A 17,281-nucleotide genomic window follows, 5' to 3' on the forward strand; every position below is an offset into this window, starting at 1 on the left:
CCGGCTCGTGGGACTTTGGGAACACTAATTCATGTTTTCTCATCCACGTTTGGCTTTTAATGTGTTAATTTTGCAGACTCCATGGGAGACAACCAGCCAGTCCTCAAACCTAACAAATTTCATTTGGACTTTATTTCCAACCTGCCTGCAGATAAGAACTGCATTCATGATAGACCCTGTTTGACCTGAATACTTTTTCTAACTCTTCTGAGAAAAGTTTATTTTCAATGAGGGACTGTATTCTGACCTATTTCACGGACCTTGTGACAGAAATAATCACCAACATCTGCTCGCTCTGTCCCGTAGACCTTGATCTATTTAAGTGACATGATTATTTAGGTCAGACCATCTCGTCAGGTTTTTCTGTTTGCCTGATATCGTACATCACAAACCCCTGTTGACTTTGAGTTTTTTTGTTTGTCAGCAGGATTCCTGGAAAATGTGACACCAACTTTCCATGAAATACAGTAAACAAGACAGCTGATTAGACTTATTCTACACTGACTCTCTGACTTGAAGCGACACTTTTCATCACACGTTGCTGCTTGTCATTCAGTATTTGCGTGTGTGTGTTTCAGCGGAGCGTTTTGGTAAGAAGCTGGAGGAGCTGTGCAGGGAGCGAGGCGCTCTGAAGCTGGGTTTACCCTCCCGACAGCCCAGCGTGGCTCTGTTCCTGGAGCGGCTCACACAGGTGGTGCACAGCGCCCTCCAGAGGGCCGACTGTGGCCAGTGCAGGTCAGTCACACATCGGGGGCAACAGTGATAAACACAGCACACACGGTCATGCTATTTTATGAGACTGATGATGAGGATATCAAAATTAACATTACAGTATTTGACACTGAAGTATAACGATTCTCCTTACTGACATATGAAGAATCACATGTTTATAAATGTGACTGATTTCAAGAAAACACTTCCTTCCTTCTTTCCCAGTTTCTGTTTCAACAACAACATAATGTAATTTAATCACAACCTAATACTGTTACATGGTGATTAACAACAGCAGAGTCTTACCATGTTTACAGTACTGAAGCCGACAGGTTGTTCAGCTCCTGGTTAAAATTTGCATTTTCACAGCTGTGTGTGATGAAATTAAGTTTACAAGCTTTGTCAGTAACGCTTTATATTAAGATCCTTTTAGTATTAGTTCAGATGAGATAAGGCCCTTAAGAAGATACATATCAACATTATTATATATGTTAATACAACTAAGTGTCATGTTATGTCATCATCCATAGCCGCTTATCCCTACTACGTTAGTGTTTATTATTTATTATTATTATTATTAAGTATTATTATGTGACAAGATATGTATATGCACTTAAAGGAACTTAAAGGATGAGTTGACCCAAAAATAAATGTTTTGTCTAATCTTCCCAACACTGATGGAAAGTCAGGTGAAGTTTCGTAGCCCTCAAGACATTTCTGAGAGTTTGGCTTTTAGACGGATGTAAATAAAGTCTTTTCAAATAAATGATGTGTGTGTGTTTGCTTCAGTTGTTGGGGAGAAGGCTGCAACACTGCAAGACTGTGAAGCTCCAGAAATGCTGAGTAGGAAACTTGACCCGATTTTCCATCGGCATGGTAGATGTAGATGCTGAGTAGATGCTGACTGAATTTAGATTTTTCGGTGAACTTTTCCTACAAGACTCCTCTGGAACATTACCAAACTCAATGGATGTGTTTGCATTGTTATTATGAACAATTGTAAGAGCCTCATAGGACTTTTATTAATGTTCTTCAGCAGCCTCTAAACTTTCTTATGAATGTCTTACAGTTTAACAAAAAATCTGTTTATGATGCTGTTATTAACACTTAATAAACAAGAGACAGACTTATGGGCCTTATCAACTACAGTGTTAACAGTGTAGTGTTTACTACACTGACCTTAATCTGAAACATTACTGCCTTGTCCTGTGATCTTGGTCATGCTCGATGAGCAGTTAGGGAGTGATGTCAAAAACAGCTCTCATAGCAGGAAGAATATCAGGTGGGGCCTCCCTCTCTCCAGAGGGAATCATAAAGCTCATGTAGCAATGCGTCAGTGTGTTGCTGTTTTCCATTCATACCTCATACTTCCCATAGTGTCACTTTTTAAAAGCATAAAAAGCACAAAAAAAACAAAAAAACAAAAAAAAACCACAAGCCGCCAAAGATCTCAGTACACAGAGTGCACATGTATTTCACATACCCACTCATGTTAACTGCCCCTGAAAGAAACCAAAAGGTCACTGGAATGTTCTTATGAAAAAGGAAGTAAGTCATGATTTAAAATGTTAAAATCCACTGCTGGTGCTTTTGTAATGACGGCACGTCTCTGTCTGTTTTGTGACTGGTCGTCAGGGACGGGGTGGAGACGGATGCGGCGGAGAGGTGCGACTCACTGCGGGGCCCACTGCATCGAAGAGATCGCCTGATCCAAGAGAAGCGGCTGGTGGAGGTGAACTCGCCTCACATTGTGTCTTTTTAGGTCATTTGTGGCAGCGTGTGTCACTTGTGTGTCCCTGACCTTTCTGACGTGTTTCACCAATATGAGAACAACGTTAAATACAAAGAGATCAGAACAAAACTACAATTGATGAGTAGCACCTGAAAAATAAAAGTAAGGGTCGTAAATAGTGATAAAATCCCCATGAAACCCCTTGCAGGAGGAGATAGCTGAGCTGCAGCAGAGGCTGACGGAGCTGAAGGACCGCAGTCGGCGCCTGGAGCAGCAGATCCAGCAGGAGGAGCAGCAGGTGGAGGCCGAGGAGCTGGAGGGCTCCATGCTGAAGAGCTGCACCGTGGCCCAGCTCCGCGACATGAGCCGAGCCCTGCAGGACCTGGTCACCTCCGAGAACCGCAGGCAGATCTCCGTCTCCCCTCCACCCTCCACGCTCAGGTCAGCATCACGTACACATTAATCCTTATTACAATCTGAAAAAATGTTGAAAAGCTGTTGTCGACTTGCACTTGCAGGCTAGGCGATTACACATTTTCTCTGTAGACAGATTTAAAGGCTCATACTGAAGTTTTTCCTTTTAAACGTACCTCATAATAACAGAATAATAATAATAATTCTTATTAGAATTATTGTGTGAGACATTTTCAGATTGAGATTATTCTTCTAATCTCATGATTAACCAGATATCAGGCTCCATTTCAAAAAGCTTAATTAACAAGCACAGGACCCAGACTAGGATAATGTGCTGCTGTCATTTTTACGTGATCAGTGCATAAAGAGAGTCAAATCCAGGTAAAAAAAAAGTGTTCGGTGCAGATGTGTGGACTTATTGATGCTCTCCAGAAGGTGTATGTCTTTATACACAGTCCAACATAGTTAAGAAAATGTGCAAAATGTATATGGAAAATGTATATGTGAAATTACACCTCAAAGTCTTCTGTCAAGAAACATTTTCACACTTTAAACATTTGCATCTTACACCTTTTTATGATGGTCCTTCTCTGACTTCTCTAACTTGCTGACTGAGCCATCACGTACATCGCCTTCACTCAGAGGTGATATGAATGTACAATTATGATTTCTGACTGCAGGAGCCAGAAATCTCTAAAAACTGCAAAATGTTCCAGAGCTTTCACTTCTTAAACTTGAAGTTAAAGGGAGGTTTCATTGTAATGTAAAAGGACACACATTCATGAGACACCTTTTTTTGAAAGAAGCAGCTTTCACCAGAACTCGTGGAGACTTAAAATACCTGATTTTACATAAATTCCTCATGAAGGATTAGAAAGAATTAGAGAATTTCCATTTTATATTCCCATAATGTAAACAATTCTAAACATTTGTATCTTTTACAGAAGCCCTGTGAGGCGAGTGAGGTTTTTTTTTTCTTTCTGAAGAGAAAACAAACATCAACAGAAAACAAAATCTGAGATTCTGTAATCTTTCTTGTGGTGACAGAAAAAAATGGAAGATGGAGCATCAGATATCTTTTATAACTGGACAAAGACTAAAAAAAGTGATTTGTTTGTAGTGAGCAGTACAGTTATTGTTGAGCCTCTGTTTTTCTGTTCATTTATTAAAGTGGCAGTAGTGTCTAGAGATATTGTTTTGTAATTAGACAAAACTGATAAAGAGGGGCCTTGTCCATTTGTTCAACATAAGAAATGAGGTCCGTGCAGTGGATGATTGTCACAGTTCCTGCAGTACTGCCAGCCACCAGGTGGGGTCACTATCAAGCTGTGAGAGACCGTGACACTACAGCAGTGATCAGCTCTACAGCATCTTTCCTGCATCAAGTCAAGTATTTTCTTATCAATAAATGAGCTCGTTTGGAGGTGATGTGTCGGTGCACATCCTCTGTTTCACTTATTCTCTGCCTCCTGCTCTCGTTCATCCTCTCACAAACAAAGTGGCGTTTTGAGAAAATCAGCTGGATCATTTTATCAAAATCAAAATCACATCGCCATGTTTCAACCCAGTCGAAACACCTTAAAGCAGCTGAGGCTGTGCTCACTTTTGGATGTTTTTGATGGTATTTAGCGGTCGTGCCTGAAGGTTGAAGCTCTTTATTGTAAAGCCACAGTCAACAGAAGCACCTGCCAAATGAATGTAATGCAATCATGAGACTTTATGAGGAGTGATTTATTTATTTCCAGGTTCGGGGAGGAGTTATCGAGCAGCCACTGCTACTTTTTCATTATTCCACGCATCCCTTGTGCCCTCAATCCTCTTCTCTCACACCTGCTTGAACCTGCTTTGAATTTTAATGGGTTTTTTTTCTCTCTCTCAGATGCAAATGATTACTTTGCATCATATCCTCTGAAGTTAATGGCTTACGAGGGAGCCCTGCGGAAAGCCTCTCTGTCCTGCCACTCGTTAGGAAGACATGTAAATTGTACTTATCGCCTCCTCGGTGGCGTGACCCACCGTCACCGCCGTAATTTGATATCTGACATATTCTCACCCCGACCGGAACGCATTTATACCCGCCGCTGATTGAAATTGCGACCTCAGATTGGATGTTCAGGGGTGCATCTCCGGGTCATTGTGTCGAGGCTCCCTTTTCCAAACAACACAGGACGTTTTCTTTCTCAAATTCTGGACTGGATTAAAGGAATCTTGCCAGAGAGGCTGCATCCCTGAGAAAAAGGATGCTGTCACGCTGATGTTCAGAGACAACGTTTTACTCTGATTCGCCCTGAACATTAGCTTGAATAACATGAAAAGGGCATCCAGATTTTTCGAATAAGAGACGTTTAGAACTACCTCAAGGTGACTGTGCTGTAGATAATGGATTTTATGCCCCTTTTTTTCCAATCTGCTAATTGATTCATATCTCTGTCACCAAATAATGTGACCTTAATGGTTTGTCCTGCTTGCATACGTGCACACTAATGACATTAGTGATGTGACGTGTACCCTTGACATCAGAATATCTATTCATGCCGTCAGTGAAAGAGCAATAGAACAATCCAACCGTCCAAATACTGCGTGTTTGAAGTGACTTAGAAACAAGTCATCTCTCAGTGTAGTTTTGAGCTCGGCTGCTTTTTACCTGCCTGGTTTCAAGGTTGAAAACAACAGCTTGGTCATTTCAAAAAGAACTTTTGGGGAACAGTTGTTTCTCATCTCTTTGTTCGATAATGGAACTAGAATACATAAAACAAAACTCAACAGCAATAGTCTGTTTCCCGAAGTTTGGATTATGGTGAAAGTGTATTCCCCATATATTAACCTGTTCCTTCATCCAATTAGTGGATCATCAGATAATGCTGATGTAATCATTTTGTTTATCAATAGAGCACAAAGAGCTAAAGATGTGCCAACTTTCTGATGTGGACGTCTGTTTCAAGTCTTCGTTTGAAGTTTGCCCACTGCGGATGTAAAGATGTCGACTTATTAGTGAATAATCAGTTGCTTCTCTTTTGTTCTTATTCATCAGACAAAGCCTTTGAGGACTCCCCCTTCATAAAAGTTAGAAATGAATAAGTTCAGTAACCCTCTTGATAGATGATTCATCCCTCTGCACTCAGCCGCTATATGAGCACAGACGGACTTCCTCCCATGCTCTCATTGACATCTATTGATTTCGCTTCAAGAAGAAATTACTTTTTGTGCTGCACTGTAACATTCTCCCCTTTCTTTCTGCAGACTTCAGGAGCAGGAGCAGGCACTGAACCTGTCCATCAAGGAGGCTACCGCTAAAGTAAGTCACCGCTCCTCTGACCTGATTTAGTCCTTTTCAGCTCAGCCTCCCCGCAGAATGCCGACAGTGACTGGATGTGCACAAAGATCTGATGAGTAGGGAGTAGGAAAGTGGAAAAGTAGAAAGTAGGTACTTCGAGACAGCTCCTGTGTGTTAAATATACATGCTAAAAGTCACTGTCTGTATCCGTGTGCTTATTTCTATTTGACAAAGATGTGAGGTCTCCGAAGTCAAAGCTGATTCATGTATGAAATGTCGTTTAAAAAAAAAAAAAAAAATCCACCCTGAAAGACCTCTGTAAGAAATACAACTTTGGTTGGTGATTTATTTGTAGGAGTTGATATTTTTCAGGGTGTGGGCCGTGAAATTCAGGTGTTTGTGTCCTAGGTGACATATCTGTTGAGCAACGCTGGCTTTGGTGGGTTTTCTCACAGTGTCGACGGTGTATTCCTGTGCGTGAAAGGCTTTGCATGCTTCCCTTTGTGTGCGCTGTGTCTCTGGAGTTGCGTCTCAGGGGTTTGCTTTTTTCCCTCCCACTGATCTCGATACACGGATGTGTGCAGCGAGATAAAGCCAGAAGCAGCAGAAATCTGCAAGAAGTGGTGGTTTGTGGATGGAGGCAGAGGGAGAATCAGCAGGGGAGAGGAGGGATTGGAAAAGACCACTTTAGTGTTTCTGTGTCCTTTAGAACCCCGTCATCAAATGGTTGGTTGATTCTGAAGCTGCGCCTCAAAGCGACGTATAGACTCTCCACAGAGAGGCACTTTGAGCACAATCACAAGATTGTCCATTGTTAAGGTGAAATGAAAAGTTTTATTCCCACGTGACACCTCCGCCAGGTGGGAAATGGCACATCCGCTGTGACAAAATGATTACTGGCAAGAGAGTAACTTTCACTTTTACTCTATTGACTTTTCGAAATTGTCAAACAGCCCGACGGTTTGAAATTAAATCACCGATGTCTGCAGTTTAAAAAGGCGCTCCAGAGCCGTTTCCAGCTCATGTAATGCGTGAAATAAAATTATGCAAGCCTGTTTAAAAAAAAAAAAAAAAAGAAAAAAAAAGAAACAGTTTCCTATATTTCTTTTGGAAGGAGAACTCCCTGGAGATGTTCTGCCTCAGAAATACCAACCTATTTGACAGCCCTTTCAAAGTGTTGCACAAAACTGTGTCAGATTCATGAAGAGAAATGCGTCAGAAAACCCGGCTGCACATCCCCTCTGAGTGGTGGAAACAGTTCCTCAAAAGACGGAAGCGCATCGTGGGGATTGTACCGGGCTGTAACTCAAAGTGAAAACATTGGAAAGAACAGAGGTTTAAAGGGCAGGGTGGGGGCAGATGGGGGCCAGACAGACTGTATCTGAAGCCATCAGTGCCGCCGTGAGTGCCGCAGAGCCGAGGTGTTGCATCACCGTCAGGCCGCTGACATTCAGGGCCTTTTTTCCTCTCTGACATTCTAATGGCATCTTTTATGGAGATTTCACATTTCCCTGTCCGTCCACATGAAAGGAGATGCACCTTCTTTCTTTCCAAAGGTTATAGACAAGGTAACACATCAGCGTTGATGCTCTGCGGTGTATTCAAGGCAGGGCAAACACAGGAGGACGGAAATGACTCTGTAAGGTCCTGTAAGAATGAGTGTCAAAAAGAAAATGAAAGCGGAATTGGAAATGAGCTATGCATCCTTTGGGATCCATGTGTCTGCAAAGGTTTTGTTAGTTACCACCCTCCCCCCTCTCTCTCTCCTCCGCCTCTCCTTTCCCTCCTTTTCCCCAGGTGGTCATGAGTCAGAGGCTGGGCAGCAGCCTGAGGAGGAAAGTCAGCGAGACTGAAACTCAGCTTTTGGCACTGCATGAAGCCAAGCTGGCAGCCATTTCAGGTAACCACACCCCGATGCAACGCTTCCTACATTTCACGTCTCTTATTTACCCCATTTAACCAAATCGCCCACCATTAGCCACACGTAATTACGCTATTAATGATCGAGGTGCTCATTAATGGGCGGCGTAAGCTTAATGTCCTCCTGTGGTGCACCGGTGCAGGTAATGACTTCGGCAGTGCCAAGGAGCTGAAGGCCGAGATGAAGGCGGTGTACCTGGAGCGGGACCGGCTGGAGGCTCTGGCCAAGAGGCTGCACAGCCTCAGCTCGGGGAGCAGCCAGGAGCTGGCCAGGATGAAGGAGCAGCGGCAGCAGCTCAGGCAGGAGCTGGAGCACATGGAGGTGCAGCATGGTGAGTCACTGAGGCCAGTCTGCATCAAGACAATGTGTCAAGATAATCTGCATCAAGACAATGTGAACTGTTGTTATCCCAAAGGAGCAACTGGGCTGCTCCAGTACTAGCACTATTAGCAACAAATCATCTTCACCAATGTGATAAAAGACTTTCTAAAGGCAACAGATCCTTCTCGCGAAAGGTTATCACCAGTTTTACAGATGGTATGGGTGCATCTATTGGCAGAAATGGATTATGATATTCATGATTTGTAATAATTACGTTGTTACCGTAAGCAATTTTCCTTCTACCAAGCTGCAGATGCAGCAGCAGTTTTGTGAGGGGAAGCTGCGAAAATCTAAAAACTCAACATTGGTTCAGTGTCACTTTGTTGCTTTCCTTGGTCACCACTTTCTTCTTTGGCCTGTCGTCACCATTAGGTTGCCAAGATACCAGCTGACATATTCACATTATCAGATTTATAGATCATCTTCTCGGCATAGTTAAAAAAAGACCCAAATAGACCCTATCGTTCAACCACTTCCTTGCTAACATTAGCCTACTGTTTGATAGTGTTACACAATATGAAGCCGTCAATTAATCCTAAAATGTCAGCACACATATTGTACACATTTATTTAAGCCTGGAAGTGAAACACACTTAATGTAATGAGTGACTAAATGCTAATGGTAGCTAATGGGTTATCAAATATGTTGCTTTACTTTGAAAGCCCAGTTTCCCTCCAGAATTTCACTTTCCACCATCCTTCTGGTTGCTGATTGCTCATGAAGCCGTGAAATGATGACAATTTGTCAGATTTCCTACATTTATATGACCTGGTACACAGCAGTGTGGCATTATTCCAGCATTCAAGATTCCCACCCAAAAAACAAAGAAATAAGACGCTGAAATGCTGTGTAGATCTCAGTTGAACTGCAGAGTTGATTAATAATTCTCTGTGGGTTCATCACTACTATCAACCTTGTTCACATCTGACATGGTAATTTGTGCCATTGCAGTTATAAAAAATGCTGGCTATAGCGGCTTTAAATAACTATATAGATATATTAAATGAGATAAATGCACCGTTATCTGAAAGGGCACTCATCTCCCCACTGAGACAAGAAAATGTTTGTAATATTTTTTTTAAAGCTACCTCTCTCCCACTCTTTGAATACACCTTTTAAAAAACATCAATTCAAATGTGAAACACGAGAGCTCTTTGGAAGAGAAGTCCTCTCTTGATGTCGCTCCACGCTGGGAGGACATCAATGGACGATGACTTTTCTCCTAAATGAAGGAGAAGTGATCCGCTGTCAGTGGGGACTTGGCATCAAATGAGTTACCAGCAGGATTGGCAGTTGTTAAGAGGAGGGTGAGAGGAGCGATGGGGGGTAGTGCAGGGGGGAAATGAGCTTTAGATTGTGTGAAGTAGCCAATTACCTCCGAGCCACTCTGTGCAGACATGGTGTATCAGCGCTCGCACACTCTCCAACTAGAGGAGATCTGAATGCTGCTTAGAGAAGGGGGCTTGCTTTTTTTTTTAGGCGGGGGGTGGGGAGTCAGATTGGATTGGCCTCCTGGCACTGGCAGAGAGATAAATGGATTTTGACGGCTCTACCTGCAGTTCTACTCTCTCTAGTCCATCAGTCAGTTTCTAAAAAAAGGTCATTTCACTCTCTGAGGCGATGAGACTTGAGTGCAGAGAGAGAAAACGGAGCGGTGAAAGACCAGAGACGGGAGCTCTGGATCGGGCTCCTGCTGCAACCCCAAAGGCGCGCAATCAGCCGTCTAACATACACTGTTACGTGGATCGTTAAGGGACTGTGGCTGCAGCGTCATCATCAGTGTCGACCTGTTGTCTTGTCGTGAATTCGCCCTCGGCTGTCACTAGGGGGCACCCTTTCATTGTCGCAGGCAGGCTTAGATGCATGGGTTTGTTCACTGGGAACACTGTAATGCATGGACTTGATTTTTGTTCATGGAAGGTCCGTGATTTTATACAATCATCGCAGAAACCAATTTCTTTTACTGGCAAAAGCGACTGTGTTTCTTCTCCTTTCACCTTTGAGCAAGAAACTCAGTCACCTGCCCGATTGTTGTTGCTGAAATTCAGCCCTGACCACCTTGGCTTTCTAAAACAGCCGGGAACAGCATTAATCTCTCCCCTGACAACCGCCAAAGACACGTTCAAGTTCACCTCGGTATCCTATATACACTGAATAACAGAGCTCCCAGGGACGCAGGAGCTGAGAGAGCAGTGGCATGCTAAACAAAGGAACAGGAGTCAGGTGTGCGACACGTCACCAAATGTGGGAAGAGGCGCCGAGTTAATGGTTGGTTGTGCGGCATTCTCAAACGCTCAAGTGGGCGCACACAATATGGCAGCAGGCACAATTTCACAATGTGTTGCTGACACCAAGCAAGGGGCTCATTAAACTGTCATCCTATTTGGTAATAAGGGGCTGGCACACGCTAGCTGGAAACTGATAGCCCACAAACAGCACATTAGCATTTCTTTAGCTGGAGGGGATTAGAAATTACAGTGTACTTCAAAGTCAAGATGGCCATCCGTTGAGTTTCTGAGGCATCTCTGCGCTCATGCTAATGACACCAGTGTCATCTTTGAACAAGAAAACCACACGCCCGCTCGTGAAAAGGCCTTTTGTCTTGGCACAGCTCGGCTGACACCATGGCAAAAATCTATACACATATGTTCACTTCAACCACACAGCCTCCGCTTGTTGAGCACCTCCGCCCAGCGTACATCGTGGTGTGGGGGGTTTTTGGCCTGGGAGCCATTACGTCCCTAATTGCTATTGGCACGAGTGCTGATGAATACCAAGCCCATTATGGCTGGAGGTTTGATTCCCCGCTGAGAGTATAATTTTGTCCCCAAGAGAGATCTGGAGTGACACTAAATTTACAAATAAATAATTGAAGAGCTGAACAACACGAGCAAATGACCCCCAGGAGTGAGGACATTCAAACGTGGAGGCAGCGTGTCAGCGTGTGTTCCCCTTGATTCATCCAAGTATTCTCGTAATGCTTATTTAATGCTATTGTTAGCATGCAGGCGGTGCATTCTAGAGCAGTCAGCTAATTTGGCTATTTGTGATAAAGACAGTAGGTTGTCCTCTCCACACGGCTTCACTGGAATATATTTAATTAGTGTCTCTTTTTGTCCTTGCCTTGATCTCCTCCATCTATTCTTCCTTCCTCCTCCAGTGTCACTTTTTTCTCAGCAGGATTTGGGAGGTTGTTCGGGCCAAACTCGTCCACCAGCTGAAGTGTACATCAAACTACTGTCACCCTGTGTTATTAAACAACTGCGATTTCCTCTTAATGGAGTGCCAATAGTGAAGGCCAGGACATATATGATTTATTCATGACTCTGCCTCTTTCGGGGTGCTTCTGTTGAGAACATGATGGAACGTATGACAGCTCTTCTCCTAAAGAGTGTCTGAATGATTGAGAGCGGTGTAGTGGTTAAGTGGGCCCCAGAGAATGTTTCCTGGTTTTTGTCTCTGAAGTTTTGGCAGTATTCATTTTTCCTGCGATTCAGCGGAGGAAGTCGTTTCATTGTATCATGGCGTCCATACCCACAAGAATTATTGCACAAACAAAGGGACGTTGATTGAGCGACCGCTACGTCAACTCACACCAGTGCATCAATCACTTTCTATTGTGTGAATCAATACTACTGTACTCAAAATGAGTCTGAGTGTGGTGCTGTTGGTTTTATTACCTTAAAACTAATAATTGTTTTTAGCAATTCTAGCAGTCTTGCTCTAGGGACGGCAGCGTTAACTTGTCAGTCCACTTGCTCCAGAGGAACTAGCTAAACAGCAACTGGATGGATTACCCATTGACTTTCCGTCTAGTGCCATTACCTGGTAGAGCAGTTCTGGTTTGAGCTAATGGCCTTCACCTCCTTAATGATGATTAGCAGACCTTAGCATGCTAACACAATAAACCAAAATGGTGAACGTGGGAGACATTAAAAGAATAAAGCATTCTTAATTATGATTTCATTAGTGTGCGATCACCTGAAACTAATAATGGTTTTGTTTTCATTACCATAGAACGAGCCTTTCATATCAGATATATGGTGGTGTCCGCCATTTCTATGGTTTCCGGTAGTAGACAAAAATAAGACATTGAAGAGGCCCTTTTTTTTATGTTTTAGCAGCCACGACCAGGGAAGGTTAGATGAGGGGTGTTCAGTTGGTTGCAATCGGCAACCTTACTGCTAGATGCTACTAAATACTTCACAATGGTTCTTTAAATTACCACTGTGACTAAGTGCAATCAGGCGCGTGTCTCAAGCCATGGCAGCTGCTGGAGACTCTTGTTCAGACCAAACTCTTCTCTGGGGGGAGGTGACCAATTCAGAAATGCCTCCTCTTCTGGATAATGTATTAGTGTGTTGCTAATGAGTTTCCCAACTGATCCAGAGGAAATAATAAGATAGCAGCTTAATGGAGCAGGAATGTGAGCAGGTAAGCTGTGGAGAGTTGTAGAGTTTTAACGAGTGCACATTGCAGATGAGTTCATGTACTTCTTAGTGCTTCCTAGACTCAGTCATCAGAAAAACAAATATTTTACACCCAGCAGCAAAGGCAGTTGAGAGTCCTCTGGAAAAAAAACAGGCTCTGTTTACTGAGACTGAGTTGAGTTAAAATGTGAGCATGTCTAACATTTCAGTCAGAGTGATTCAGCACCCTGAACTGAAATATATATCTCCACTCAAGTGCAGATTTTGTACACACAGCCAAATTTTTGTCAGATGATTCCTTTTGTTGTGTGTCCGCGTGCAGCCCCACAATGTGTTTCCGCCGTGCCAGCTACGATCTGTGTGCTGCCGTGCTTTGCGATCCCACAGCCTTAAAGCATCATGGGTTATTGAGTGTCTGTCTGAGATACCAGCCTGCCCCTCTTCCTTCATTAGCCATGCTGCTGGGCTGATGTTAAGTTCACAAACACTCATAGGATGCGGCTGTCTGCATGTGCTGACTGTGTGTTTGCGTTACCTGCAGTGCCGTTGTGCTCAAACAGCCCAAGCTGAGCTTAAACACATTAATCACAGTCGGTGGCTTCAACTCAATTACAAAGACACACAATTTCTCTTCTGCCTTATTATGCTCGGGCTTTTAGAACACGCATATCGGTGGTGCTGTGTTAGCACGGAGCCGCCTCTAATTTGTTTGACAACACGAAGGCCGTACAGATGTTGGGTGCTTTTATTGTTACAAGGCAATGAAGAAATTACTGCATTATTCACTTTCAATTAGAGGGCTGCTCAAAAGCTCATAATGCAGCAGCAAATCCAAACACCTTGCCATCATTTACTTCTGCCGGCTCATTAAAGCCCGTAACGTCATCTTCGGGAATTGTGCACGAGCAAATTGTGCACCACTGTGAGATATGTCTGCTCTGTTTGCTTTGTCTGCTGATTCTAATCATCGAATTCATCGTTTAGATCAAATTTCCATCTAATTAGCTAATGTCGTTATTTAATGGATGAGTATTTTAACCTATATGAAGGACATGGCCTCTTTGTAACACATTCTCATCCTCTCTCAAGAGTGTCTCAGTTCTGTTTGTATTATGAATGAATGGCCTGTTCGATTTTGGCCGGGGTCCTTGGCAGCAATCAGTGATGTTTAGCGCCTGCTGAGATCGCTGGTGTGACGGGAGACTGAGCTCATGAATTTTCCGATGCCCAGTCTGTGAAACGCCTTTGTGAGGTTCCTTCAGCACCGAATTCACTGCCGCATGTATCAGGGACTAACAGAGTGGCTCTCCTCTTTTATGGGCTTAGTGCCGATTTTATTCGCATGGCCTGCCAATGACAGCAGCCTCCCGCCGACTTACAGGAAGTGGTAATATCACCCAGTGCTCTAGTTCCACTCAGCGCAGGAGGAGGCTCTGCCGCTTGATGTCTTGTCCCATTCTATAAAGAGAAGATTATTTTCATCGGTCACACCCGAGAAGCCTCACTAGTTTGCCACCGGTTGGCATGGCGACAGGATGGCACAGTGACTCCCCTCTGCCGACAAGAGTCTCAGCATCGAAGGGAAATATTAAGTTAGCACTCATGCCTGTCGCCCATCTTCATCTGCCTCTACGTCGACTGTTTCCATTGCTCACTGTATATTAATTCTAAATATGGATCTTGCTCTTGTTCGAGCGGCAGCCTACTTTGTCATCTTGCATCTGAACATGCTCTGTGCCATCTGAAGTCAGGCTTAATGCCCCCTATGTATTATTCAGTGGCTATCCCCTTGCACGCTGCCTAACGGAGCCGGCGTGAATGGTAGTTGACGAGGGAAAACTCTGTCAGATAGGATAGGATCTCACATAGCAATTAGAGGGGTGGTAAGTGAGCTGTCTGGTCCACGGAACACCAGATACGCTCGCCAGATATGTCACAGCCACCCCAGCGGCCTCCCTCTTCCCTCTGATTGAGCAGATATGGCCGCTTTGAATGAGAACGACTCTTGGGCAAGATTTCGCTTTTTGTGACAAACACATGCGAACACCATAAATAGCCTCACTATCTCTCTCATTACTTCCCCAAACTATGGGCAGGATTGTGTGTGTGTGTGCGTGTGTGTGTGTGCGCGTGAGTGTCCGCGTTTGTGTGTGTGTGTCGCAGCCACTTAGTCCCAGACATTTTCCTTGTCTCCCCGCTGTGCCAGCCCCCAGCTTGTCTCATCCTGGAGCTGATGCTGTCTAATAACCACCATCAAGACAATGATACGAATTATATTTCAAACTTCACTGTGATTCCGAACAGCCAATTAAATGACGTCCTCTCTGTGTGGGTTCTGGTCAAAGTGAGCGAGCTAAGTGGCTATACGTGAGAGTAGTTCCAAGCTATTTTTGGCTCGTGGGTCCTTAAAACGAAGCACTGTCTACTAGTGCCCGTTCGTTATAAATCTTTAACGTGGCATGCCTCTATTTGACGTTTTAGGAAACATGTTTGCTCTCTTGCTGAGAGTTCAGAAGTTGCTTGATTTTAATAAGACTCATGTCTGTATGGTAAATATGAAGCTACCAAAGGCAGCCGGTTAGCTTAGTTTAGCATAACAACTCGAAAATGGGGACATCAGCTCTGAAGCTCACTAATTAACTTGTTTGTTCGGTGTGTACAAAATAAAGTATTACTATAGTGTGCAGGTTTATTTCTTGGCTGATGCAGTCCCCTCCACAAGTCTACACTGGTTGGAAGTAACTGTTGTCAGTTAAAAAGTCACATAACCCCCCTTAAAACCACAGCATGCTGTTGTACAAATTAGCTAATGTTGGCAAGACTTGAGCTCCAGAGCTGCTGGAGAGCTTATTTTGTTTGAGTAGAGCCGGGCTTGCTATTTCCCCCTGTTTCAGTCTTTATGCTAACCTAAGCTAACTAGCTTCTAGCTTGAACTTCGTATTAAATGAAGAGTTAAGACTGGTATTGAGCTTTTCTATGCTGAGCTAAGCTAACCACCTACGGATAGCTTCATACTTAGTCTGCAGACATGAGAGTGGTACCAATCTTCTCATCCAGTTCGCTTTAAGAAAGAGGAAAGAGTTATTCTCCCTTGTCTGATTGTTGCTATTAAAAGTGCAATATGTCAGAATTTAGTTGAAAACAATCAACATTCACTAAAATGATCACCAACATGTAAAGAAATAAAAGTTGTGCCATTATGACATCGATGTACTGTGTTGCAGAGTTATCTATTGAAGTTAGCATGCTAACCAGCTAGCCTCAGCATGTCCTGGTCCAAAGATCCTGGGCAATCTCCTAGTCCAGACCACTAGCTGCATGGATAACTGAGCCAACTAGTAGCAGTATTTGTTTTATGAATCTGGCATGTAGCCACTTCTTACATATTGCACCTAGGGGTGGGTTATAGGAGAGTATTATTAAACGTTATAGCTGGTGTGCATATATATATTTGCGGCGCAATTTGATATATATTAGATATATTTGATTGAAGTGCATCTTGTTGTGTTCAAAAATCTGCTGCTGCAGGGGGCATATTCTCATGTTTCATACATGAGCTCATTAACGGCGCTCAGATTGCCCTCCTCTCCATCCCGACTAACGCTCAGCCAGCCTGCGTCTGCCTCCTCAGGCGCAGCTCACTGCTGGCAGAAGGGCACAGGAAGCAACATAAGCTATCCATCCAACTTCATGCCTCACAGAAAATCTGGCATGATATAAGGACCTATGGCACGATAAAATCCCTTTTTATCCTCAGGACGTCTCCAGTTTGATCTCTTCTCAGAGCTATGGGAATCATCTTTCCTCGACTGTGTGTTTGTCTTAATAATGTTGCAGTTTCTCTGCACAATGCCATCGCCAACTGTGATAACTACTTACCTTTCAGAGCTCATGTACTTTTTAGCTAATGACAAGTCAGTTTAATGGCATTAGAGCTGTGATTTGTTGCTTGGATACCCCATTATGTGGCTAATAAAAGTAGTGAATGGAATGACAGTTGCCATTGTTCTCTTCTTCTTGTTCCTTCTGCTACAGAGAGCCGTCTGAAGGAGAACACCACCAAGTACATCAGGCTGTTGGAGGACAGACTGCACAGGTAAGAGCGTTTGCCACTGTCTCTTTCTCCTCTTTAGAGCCGACGCGACGACTCAATATTCCAAAGAAGTAAAGCAAAACAAGGAGGCATAAACAGAGCAACCGCCTCCAAGGAGTTTCCTCTCACCTCTGTCGTCCTCTAACTAGAGCGCCGTCTCCCCAATACATCACCTGCGCTCACACCTTTTGTCTCCCGGAGCCCCTTTTCTCACATTTCTCTCCGTCTCTCACCTGTGCAATTTGTCTCCATCTTCCCACCTTCCCACATATTTTCTGTACCGTTGTTTTTTAGCTGTTTTCACCTTCTCCCCTCCTCTCTGTAA

General features: G+C 43.7%; 1 protein-coding gene across 4 annotated transcripts in view; it reads left to right on the forward strand.

The window, feature by feature from the left end:
- The window catches only part of disc1 (DISC1 scaffold protein), a 43,632-nt gene that overhangs the window by 6,714 nt on the left and 19,637 nt on the right, over positions 1–17,281 (forward strand). For all 4 annotated transcript variants that reach the window (XR_005079357.1, XM_037124139.1, XM_037124140.1 and 1 more), the window contains exons 4-10: positions 579–735; positions 2,347–2,443; positions 2,652–2,884; positions 6,098–6,152; positions 7,929–8,031; positions 8,195–8,383; positions 16,899–16,959. Coding sequence is in view for 3 of the 4 variants with exons in the window: in XM_037124139.1 (XP_036980034.1) it covers positions 579–735; positions 2,347–2,443; positions 2,652–2,884; positions 6,098–6,152; positions 7,929–8,031; positions 8,195–8,383; positions 16,899–16,959 (895 nt within the window). In the remaining variant the exon portion in view is untranslated. The remainder of the gene's footprint in view (positions 1–578; positions 736–2,346; positions 2,444–2,651; positions 2,885–6,097; positions 6,153–7,928; positions 8,032–8,194; positions 8,384–16,898; positions 16,960–17,281) is intronic.

This window comes from Acanthopagrus latus, chromosome 15, assembly GCF_904848185.1.
Source record: "Acanthopagrus latus isolate v.2019 chromosome 15, fAcaLat1.1, whole genome shotgun sequence".
Classification (NCBI taxonomy): Eukaryota; Metazoa; Chordata; class Actinopteri; order Spariformes; family Sparidae; genus Acanthopagrus; species Acanthopagrus latus.